This window comes from Idiotropiscis lumnitzeri, chromosome 12 (assembly GCF_059441095.1).
Source record: "Idiotropiscis lumnitzeri isolate Australia: NSW breed Sydney's pygmy pipehorse chromosome 12, RoL_Ilum_1.0, whole genome shotgun sequence".
Lineage (NCBI taxonomy): Eukaryota > Metazoa > Chordata > Actinopteri > Syngnathiformes > Syngnathidae > Idiotropiscis > Idiotropiscis lumnitzeri.
This window is the reverse complement of record NC_142402.1, coordinates 21304078-21314594: the sequence shown is the minus strand read 5'-3', so window position 1 is coordinate 21314594 and position 10517 is coordinate 21304078. Positions and strand designations below refer to the sequence as shown.

Here is a 10517-nt window from a genome sequence, read left to right as displayed (position 1 = left end):
AAAAATGTATGTGACATGATATGGCTAAGTCTTCTTGGGCCGTTTGATAGTCGGCCTGAAATACTGATGACTACTCACTGACGGACTAAAACACAGACGACTGACCACCTTTGCGTAATACCCATAAACTACTCCTGTAATTTGATATGTTAAAACATTTAGAAATACATTTCTGAGGCCCGTTTGCACTTTGTTACTCACTAAACATGGTCTGTTGAGTTGTGGCTTAATTTTATGTTTCCTGGCGTCACAACCGAGCTCAACTACCACTGACGATTTGATCTCGTCTTGTCTATCGTTTGTGACGGGACAAGAGCACCCCCTAGACCCGGTGTAGCGCCATCAATAACTGCGTAAAGGTGCGCAAAATATACATCTAAAATGTGGGGAATTTATCACGGATATTTTGAAGGGGGTGCAACGTGGAATCTTGTGGAAAGTAGGATTTCTTGGAATGTCAGGAAATGGTTCCAAAAAATCTATGAATATTGTGAATGGTTTGGGTCGGTTATGAAATGTGGAAAACGGGTACAGTGTTGGAAAACGTTTATAATAATAAATGAAATAAATTGCCGAATTTTGAAGAAGAACGCTGACCGGCGCGGTTTGCATTTTATCGTGGCCAGGCCTGGGTGCGGTTGTACTCGTCGCAGCAGCCGCGCCTTTTCCTGCCTCGACCGAACGCGGGTGCGGGTCAGCTGACTTATCTGCTGCTCCACTCGGAAGGAACCCAACTAGCGGCTGTGTGAACTGGGAACCGACCACTTCTAGTTAAAAGCGGAGGCCGAGCGGGGGACTGACTGGTGTCGTCCGTGAAAGAACGAGGGTAAGTCGTCGCAGTCGACGTGAGGGCGATGCCCGTCGAAGGAAAGGAGTGGGGTTTTTTGTCGAGGAATTTGAGGATACTTTTTGAAACGGTTGTTATTCGTGCTAATGTTAGCAATGTTAGCTGTCGCGCTGCTAGGCTAGCTCGCGACAAGTTAGCGTACAGTAACTTTGGTGTAAAGGAACTGCGGATGTGTTTCCCTTTCAAATTTAAACTTATACCTTCCAGTGGAGCGCGATGTATCGTGACATTTCAAAATGTCACCATTCACTCATCCATTTACTGATTTGCAATCTCGTATCCTCATGTAATCATTAGTTTTATAACACGGACCAGTATTAGAAGACTGGTGTCCTTGTGAAGGCTTTATTTTATTGGAACCGGAAATGGCTACACGCTAGGTGGTTAGCTTGACCGCCGTTCCAAGCTAAATTAGCTAGCTAAGACTCTTATTCTCGGGCTTTTCTCATCCATCACTTTGATCTAAGATGAAGGTCAGACCGACATTCTCATATTCACCCGATACATTTTTGTCCACCAATTGTTCCGAATACTTCCGTAATTCCGTGGTAAGCGTGGAAACGCGAATCGATACGAAACATTAATAAACGTAAGTCAATGGGCCGAATAAGCAGACATCTTGACTTGGGCCGATATGTGGACCACCGAACTCGGCTCGTGACATTTTCATCGCAGACTTCTTCAGTCACGACGTTGAAATAGTTCCGCAGTGAAATATTTTAACATTTCGATGGGGTGTAATGATGTCGTGTGGTTTGTCGAATCGACGCGTTTTATTTAAACGAGCTCAGTCCTGCAGGAATTCCAAGCATGTCCTTCATCTTTGCTTTTCCAGAATTTTCAATCAGGTTTTAAGATGTAACTTGCATCATATGATGTTGAGATTTTGTGACTGAATTACCCCTGCAAATTATGAAAATACGTTTTCATATTGCCTTTTATTTTATTTGATTTCAATCAATGGTCTGCAAGATTCATGTCGTCAGTGTCTATTCGAAATCACAATCTGGTTGGTGTCACCGTGCTCTACACTGTTTACTGCTAATCTGGTGTTAATCTCACAGAGGAGGTAAACAAGGTGTCACAGAGGTGAAATTGGCCATCATTCTGTATCGCAAGTAAAATGTTTAACCAGCCTGCGGTGATGCATTTTTGCATGCTCTATGTGTCTATATTAGGGCTGCAAATAACCATTATTTTAATAACCAATTAGTCTGCAATTGTTATCCATGTTCATTAATTGACTCATCTGGGAAATTAATGTCTATCCCCTTATTTACCAAAGAAAAGGGCATGACTTGAAATGGACAGTGGGGAAAATGCCCAAATTCAAATTGATTTTGATTCTGTTACTGATTCGGTTCATAGCATGTCAGAAAATCATCCGTCCGAAAAAACAAAAAGATAATTAGTTTGATTCTATGGAGGACCACAGGAATCTAAGATTATGTACTGTTGAGACTGAAATTTGGACAATTTTCTGTTGAACAAGGTCTCTAAAAATGTTTGATCGATTATCAATACGGTTGCTGTAGTTGATTTATTTCATAATTGATGTTTTAAAAACAATCATTTAAACGTTGTACCTCTACTGCCTTGACATTTCTGGGCACGATCCAAAAACAACAACTGGTACGCTGAATTGTTGATGGCATTACTAGTATGCTCTTTGCCATCTCAGTGCACTAGTGGAACTACTCTTCCTCGTGATGGTTGTCACTGTCATCGTGCGGTCTGATTTGCATAGTCGTGGTGCAGTTACAGGGTCTATTCGATGAGCAGTTAAGTCCGCACGCGTGTGTGTGCGCACGGGTGTGTGTATAGGGACAAATGTTTCTCTGTCATGATGGTCACTAACGCCAGCTTTCACTTCTTCAACCCCCCCCCCCTCCACTCTTTCCTCCCTCCCCTTTCCTTCCTCCCTCCATTGTGTGTGCGTGCGTGTCGGTGCATCCTCAGGCAGAGTTTGGTTTCATCATGGCCTGTTGGGTCTGAGGAGCAGCCATCATGATCGGAGGATTGTTCATCTACAACCACAAGGGGGAGGTCCTCATCTCTCGGGTCTACCGAGATGATATAGGGTGAGTCTGTGGCTTGCAATCGTTAAGTTGATACTTCCTTTTATTGTGCAAACGGGTAAGTTATTTCCTGTTTTGTATTGATTATTTCAAACTGTTTTGCTGTTTTTTTTCCCCCTCGTTTGTTGATGCAATTAAATTTGACCCCCCCCTCCAAAGTTACTGTATTTCTAGGCATATTCCGAAAACAAAAAGATTAGGTCCCATGTACCTCTTTATTGAATGTTCATCTGTCATCCAGCGCAGGCACGGTTGTTTTTCCTTGCTCATAAACCGCCCAGACAAATCCCTCCTCATTTGGTGCCACTTTGTGCAAGATCCATTCATGTTGCCAATTTGGTCTCATATGACATCATGTCTGTGTACGTCATGCACAAAAATGTGTCTTGTGCATTTTTGCGAGTCTTCATCCTCTTTTCCTCTCTATCACCATTTTCCTCCCATCTGTCCATATTGGCCCATGTAGGAATAGGTAAGAGAAACTCATACCCGACAAGCATGAGCCCCCCCCCCTCCCCTTCACGTTTTGCCTCTCATGGCCGTAAAACAAGTCCCCCCCCCCAAATCCTCAGCATGCAAGCCAGTGGATTTCACCATAAACATTCTTTAAGCATGAGTCACCTGTTATCCAACCAACGCAGACTGATGGAAAGGAGCCAAGCAAAATGGACACAGAAAAGCGCTACGCGTACACGAGCATGGAGTCTGCGCATGAGATATGATGGATCATTTGACCCCATCCTTTGCCTTTTTCTTCATATAGATCCGGAGAATTAAAAGTATGATCAAGTTCCCATCAAAGTGTGTCGCTTCTGATACAGTGAAGATGAAGCAAAAACACTTTTTGGTTCAACAGTAATTCCCCACATATTTGTAGTTTACTCTTCATCATTTTTCTGTCAAATGTTACCATTTGCATTTTTTAAATATTTTTGGGGGGGAAATATCAAACAAAGTCTGTTTGTAATTGGTGTCAAGGAAGTACATGGATACAAAGTCTACACATCCCTGTCCAAATGCAATATAATGAAAATGAGACATTTCAGAGCTTTTTTCACTTTTTTTATTAATCTGCCCAATAATGACTTCCACTCACTTGAAAAAAAAGCCAAAGTAATCTTTTCAAAATGGGAAAGTGAACATAACCAATTAATGTAGTTGCACAACTATGCACAATCTTCAATAAATGAGATGTGCCTGTGCTCCGAATTAACCAATCACGTTTAAGCTTATTTTAAATTGGAGTCAACCACTTTAAGTGCCTCGAATTCAGCCCAAATGAATTCCAGATGTTCTAGTAGTTTACTGATTTTTATTTATTTATTTTTTCCCCATTTATCTCAAAAGCCGATAAGTTTTGCGATCTATAAAGATGTCACGCCATTTTGTAGCGCGTCCGAATGGCCAGTGAGCGAAAAAAAAAATGACCCCAAATTCACGTGCAAAAGTGGTGAGCATCGACAGTCACTCAACACGGACCATGATGCTTTGCAAACCGGAAAAGAAAATGGCGCAAGGTGGCCGGCGAGAGATGACTTCAAATAATTCATTTTAGTGATTTGAAAATGCGAACAACAAAGGAAATAAAATAGTGTTTAAAATAAATGTAATTTTTTTTATTCTCAATAAATAGTCGTACATCTTAATGGGCCGATTTGTCACGACGATGACGATGTTCACGTGATGCGCGACGATGAGCAAGTACTTCTACGATATGTGCACCAGCAATGCTGTAGCCCACTTGTTCTTTGACCAGATGTTGGCAACTAACTTTTTGGTTTTGATGGCGACAGATGTGTTGTTGAGGACTTCCCGTGTCCCTTAAAACATTTTCTTTCTCCCTTCCCTTTTTTTCTGTGACCATTCACTGTCGTGGGAAGATGTTCTTTATTTTCCTTCCTGACGATTTCCCGTTTCCCTGGCATGGCAGGCGCAACGCCGTGGACGCGTTCCGCGTGAACGTGATCCACGCCCGACAGCAGGTCCGCTCGCCGGTGACCAACATCGCTCGCACCAGCTTCTTCCACGTCAAGCGCTCCAACATCTGGCTGGCGGCCGTCACCAAGCAGAACGTCAACGCCGCCATGGTGTTCGAGTTCCTCTACAAGATGTGCGACGTCATGACGGCCTACTTCGGCAAGATCAGCGAGGAGAACATCAAGAACAACTTTGTGCTCATCTACGAGCTGCTCGACGGTAACATGTCCCATCCGACGCAATGTTTTTCCTCGTTTCCCCCCTCTGATCAGCCATCTTATCTCTTACCGGGTTCCATTTGGTGTTTGTTCACGCAGAAATTCTGGACTTTGGCTACCCTCAGAACTCCGAAACTGGAGCTCTGAAGACCTTCATCACTCAACAGGGCATTAAGGGACAGGTCAGTGTCCTCCGTGAACTTTTAAAATGTTATCTGGCGAGTGCATGGATCTCTGGCATATCAACGGATTTTGGATCTGGCTCATTTATTGGCTTCTTTTAAAATACGTTTCGACATTACAATATACACCCTCATCCTCAAAAATATTGACCATACAAAATTGTAATGTGTATCATAACAATATGAACTCATTTGCTGCCAGCTGAGTTAAATGGCAGTGAATGAGTTAAATTTCACGTATAAAATGTAGAGCTTTAAAATCAGAATTGATGTGTTTAAAAAATAAAAAAAATCTGTATTTGCTTCGTGCTTGTCTAGTGTCATTTAAATAATTAGTTTCCCTTCCATTTTCCACATCTGATCCGGATGACTGCGTCCTGCTCCAGCACCAGGTAATAAAAACAACACCTAATTTGATATTTAGCCGTTCACACTCGGCACCTCGCCAGCTGTAGCGCGCAACCACCTGCTCTCATTTCCATCTTGTATTTTTTTGCGAGCCCGTCGGCTTTGTCGGGAGTTTGACGCGCCTTGCGCTGCTGTCTCCAGACAAAAGAGGAGCAGTCTCAAATCACCAGTCAGGTGACGGGCCAGATTGGCTGGCGTCGCGAGGGTATCAAATATCGCCGCAATGAACTCTTCCTGGATGTGTTGGAGAGCGTCAACCTGCTCATGTCGCCGCAAGGTTTGTCGTTGACTCAAATAAAAGAAAATAAAAAAAGGAAAAAAAATACAGACCTCCCTCGTAAATCATGACTTATTTCGACTCGAGCTTTTGTACATCATTTCAAAAGCGGAAATCTTTCAGAACGTCAAAGTTGTTTGCGACTATTTTTCAGGTCAGGTCCTTAGCGCCCACGTTTCCGGCCGGGTGGTGATGAAGAGCTACCTGAGCGGAATGCCCGAGTGCAAATTCGGCATGAACGACAAAATTGTCATCGACAAGCAGGGTAAAGGCGGCGCGTCCGACGATGCTGGAAAGAGGTGAGCCGTGCCAGAAGTTGCACTTGGCCTCATTTGCTTTTCAAACAAACAAACACCCTGTACGTCTGTCCGTTGTCTTGTTCCGTTTCGAACAAGACAAAATCTTCTATTTATTTGGATATTTTTTTTCCCCCTTTTCTTTTTCCTTTTTTATTTTTTTGGGGGGATGCATCTCTTCTCTCTGTCCCTGTCTTTCTTTTCTATGTGCTGTACCTCAGTGATTTAGGGGGAGGAAGGTACTGTATTGACATGAGTCCTCACACACACACACACACACACACACACACACACACACACACACACACACGCACCCAACATAGTTGGTTCCTGACATATTTGGGCATCATTTTGTCGTAAAAGTGGCTGTAATTCCTTAATCATAAATTTCATTAGTGTGAAATCATTTTAAAAAAAGCGGATATACTAGAAATATTTAAAAAAATGTTACAGCAATAGTAATTTTTAATGTTCTGATTTGCATTGGCTAACACGGTTATTATCTTGATGTATTTGTGGGGCTCTCGTGCACTCTAGATTTTTTTAATTTATTTATTTTGCCTCGAGGATACCCTAAACATGTAACCGTCGTCACTCTACCCCAAGTCGTCATGGTAACACCCAGCAATATAAGGGGCATTGATGGCACTCACATATTTGCAGGCGACATGCCGTGTCGGCCTCCCTCCGAAAGGCTTAATTCATGTCACCAAAGTATAATTGCCGGAAGACAATTTAATATCAAAATCAACATTACCGTATAGATGTTTATTTTTTTTAAGTACCAGAAGTGCACATGCTCTTTGTTTCAAAACCATGAATGAAATTTGTGTAGTGGTGTATAAAAGCAAACTCAACAAAACCCTCCCGTGTCCAAATACTTGTGGCGCCCTTCCACATCTCATACGTGCATCTCACGCACTGATGCTCCCTCTCTCACGACCGATTCAACACACCCTATCAACGTCTCAACTGCCTTGTGATTGTTTCCTCCTTATTTCAACATTTGGTTTGTTTTTGAGCCCCACCTACCTCCCTGCTCGACTTTTTAACCGTCCACACAAACAGCTAACAGGGTGCGTGCTTCCACACGATTAACCTCTAACCATTGTTGATGTCTTGGAGCCCGCAGTCGTCTCTGTCTGTGTGCGTGACTTCATCGTAGGCAGCGTAGCGCTTGTATCGTGTAGCACGGAGGCTCACTGTTACGGAGGCGCGCGTGTGTGTGTGTACACTAACGTCCTTGTGTCCGCCAGCGGGAAGCAGTCCATCGCCATCGACGACTGCACCTTCCACCAGTGCGTGCGCCTCAGCAAGTTTGACTCAGAGCGTAGCATCAGCTTCATCCCCCCTGACGGAGAGTACGAGCTCATGAGGTCAGTTGGTTCACCAATGGCGGTGTCAGTGTCCGAAAAAAACTTTTAGAGAGGTCAGGAAAGACGTCATGGAATTTAGTGAAAAAGATAAAGAACACTTAAATGAGTAACTAAGTTACATTCTGAACAAATTTAAATGTGGCAGTTGATGGTTGACGTGACGTTTCCCCTACCGCTCGCAGGTACCGCACCACGAAGGACATCATCCTGCCGTTCCGCGTCATCCCTTTGGTCCGCGAGGTCGGCCGCACCAAGCTGGAGGTCAAGGTGGTCATTAAGTCCAACTTCAAGCCATCACTCTTGGCCCAGAAGATCGAGGTGAGACGAGGTTGACGAGGAGCAAAGGAACATAGTGACCACTAGGTGGCAGAGTCAGACAAAACGAATAGATGTTCTTACCAAAAAAAGCTTTGTTATATATGTCACTATTCATAAAGCCAAGACAATTTCACATCAATTTCAAGCAACCACGTATCCTAGTCTTTAAGCCACTAGCTTACGTCTAATGCTAACATAGGTAATGATTAGCATCAATGTGGCTGTGTTGTAACCGTTGAGGCAACAGATATTTGAAAGTAAACGGTGCCGCATCAAATGCAAAATGAGTGATCACTGTACTGTACTGTATTCTTTATCCTCTGCAAAGAACCACTATGGTGAAAAGCTTACAATCATTTTATTTGATGTTTTGACATTATTTGTGGTTCTTTAGCTCCTCTTCATAGTGTGAAGTTTGAATTGGTCTTTCTACTGCCCCCAGGTGGCCAAGGCATGTACAACAAAATGTCCCTTAATTGAGTGCGACAAAACTGTTTCGTTCTATTTCTGGAATGATTCTGTTTTAATAAAGGATAATAATATAGAGCGATATTTCCTCATAAAAAAAAAAGCCAAATTAGAATTTTGATTATTATTTTTTGTAGTTTTATTTTGGGGGGGGTGAAATGTCATTTCACTAATTTTCAGTCGGGAACGTCATTTCGTCAGAAACCGAGGCCCTTGCATTTCAAAAATGTACTTTGCATTCAGGTCCGCATCCCAACGCCCCTCAACACCAGCGGCGTGCAGGTGATTTGCATGAAAGGCAAAGCCAAGTACAAGGCCAGTGAGAACGCCATCGTCTGGAAGTGAGTCACCCACACATTTTGTCAGTCTCTCTCCGAGTCCTCTCTCATTAACTCTGTTGCGGCTCTTAAGTAAGTTGCTGTTTTCCTGCGTAGGATCAAACGCATGGCAGGAATGAAGGAATCTCAGATCAGCGCTGAGATTGAGCTGCTGCCGACCAATGACAAGAAGAAATGGGCCCGACCTCCCATTTCCATGAACTTTGAGGTCAGCATGCACACATGTACCGTCATTCCCCGAGTAGATGACACCCGTAGTATTATATAACCACTCACTCGCACACACGATATGCAAATGGTTACAAATAGGCATTTATGTTTGCATATTAAGTGCCACAAACAGCTGTTGCCGACGCTAATGTGGCTAACTGAGCCACGACCATCCAGACTCTTATCACTCCAGAATATGAGCACAAATCTTGTACTTACTTTTCTTTTAAAGGCAGCAAAAGTCTTATTTAATTGATCCGCAACCGCACAGGAAACGTAATGATGCAAGACCACACCTTCTTATTTTGAATAACCTCTTTGCAAGGGGAATTTTTTTTTTTTTTTTTTTTTTTGCTGGACCCTTGTACAATGCTTGCTCTTTATTTTGGATACGCAAGCCCGCCCTGATTCAACGTCTCCTCCGCAGGTGCCGTTCGCTCCGTCTGGCCTCAAGGTGCGCTACTTGAAGGTGTTTGAGTCCAAGCTCAACTACAGTGACCACGACGTGATCAAATGGGTGCGCTACATCGGCCGCTCGGGCATCTACGAGACGCGCTGCTGAAGTGGAACGGCGCCATCCCACCTGTTCTCTTACTGAATTTCTCAGTTCCTCTTTGTCCCCGCTCCCATTTATTCTTAGCGCTTCTCTTATACGCCCACCTCCTAACTAGGTGTTGGAAATTGACTTTACATCATTTAAAAAAATTAAATAAATTAAAAAAAAAAGAAATAAATATGGCATAATGCACAGATATATGCAAAATGTGAACTATTGTATCGTACATCTCGTAGTGATGAGTAAAGCAGGTGCGATGGCAAATTCACCAGGGGGCTCCATTGTGTTCATTCAGTGTTATTGTTCTGCTACCACTTGACAAAAATGGACTTTAGTGCCGCACCACTTTAAGTTTAGATTTCTTCTCTCTGGTAAGATAACGTGTAGCTGTTGTGGTTTCACATGAATCTCGGTATAGTTCTTGTGTATGAGTAGTCCACCCATTGGGGGAAAAAAATGGCCCTTGTATTGTTGACCACCTTAACTGCACTCGAAAATGACTGAGCTCGCTACGTTTGTGTAATCTACGTTTAGCAAGGAAGGAGAGGACATTCCAAACAGACTTGATGAGCTCAGCTAGTTGGCGATACCTTTTTTTTTTTTTTTATTCTTAAAAGGAAACAACAAATCTTCCTAAATGTATCTGAAGCACTAAGACCAACTTCTTCCATTGTTTGATGAAACTCTGAAGAAAGATGTTGGCAAATCCGGCCCCTCTCTCCTAGAAGTTTGATGTAGAGGTGATAAATGTCTCCCACTGGTGTTTACCTTTCCACTGTCCACTTCTTCATATTTGTAGCCCTGGTGACCGTTCTGTCCAATAAAATCTGACAATGTATCCAAAAGCAAATGTTTTGTGATTTTTTTTTTTTTTTTTTTTACATCATGCATTCGGTTGCCCTGGTGATTAAAAAATCACGATATATAAGATTTGTTGTTTTAAATAAAGCTAGTAAAAGTATTTTACC

General features: G+C 42.8%; 1 protein-coding gene across 1 annotated transcript; it reads left to right on the top strand.

The window, feature by feature from the left end:
* The first annotated feature begins 613 nt into the window (after positions 1–613).
* Positions 614–10399, top strand: LOC148326496 (AP-2 complex subunit mu-A). The gene is made up of 13 exons (XM_088311078.1): positions 614–826; positions 2807–2928; positions 4856–5121; positions 5220–5302; positions 5689–5694; positions 5852–5987; positions 6142–6286; positions 6505–6522; positions 7540–7659; positions 7842–7977; positions 8689–8786; positions 8880–8991; positions 9421–10399. Exons 2-13 carry the CDS (start codon positions 2855–2857, stop codon positions 9553–9555), a joined length of 1329 nt encoding a protein of 442 aa, XP_088167204.1. The 5' UTR covers positions 614–826; positions 2807–2854; the 3' UTR covers positions 9556–10399.
* The last annotated feature ends 118 nt before the right edge of the window (positions 10400–10517 follow it).

What these genes read in the sequence shown, in the direction of transcription:
- LOC148326496 (XM_088311078.1), top strand. Translation starts at nt 2,855, where the DNA reads ATGATCGGAGGATTGTTCATCTACAACCACAAGGGGGAGGTCCTCATC. An exon ending in TCTTGGCCCAGAAGATCGAG is followed by an intron (nt 7,978 to 8,688) that starts GTGAGACGAGGT and finishes CTTTGCATTCAG; the next exon opens with GTCCGCATCCCAACGCCCCT. An exon ending in GAGAACGCCATCGTCTGGAA is followed by an intron (nt 8,787 to 8,879) that starts GTGAGTCACCCA and finishes TTTCCTGCGTAG; the next exon opens with GATCAAACGCATGGCAGGAA.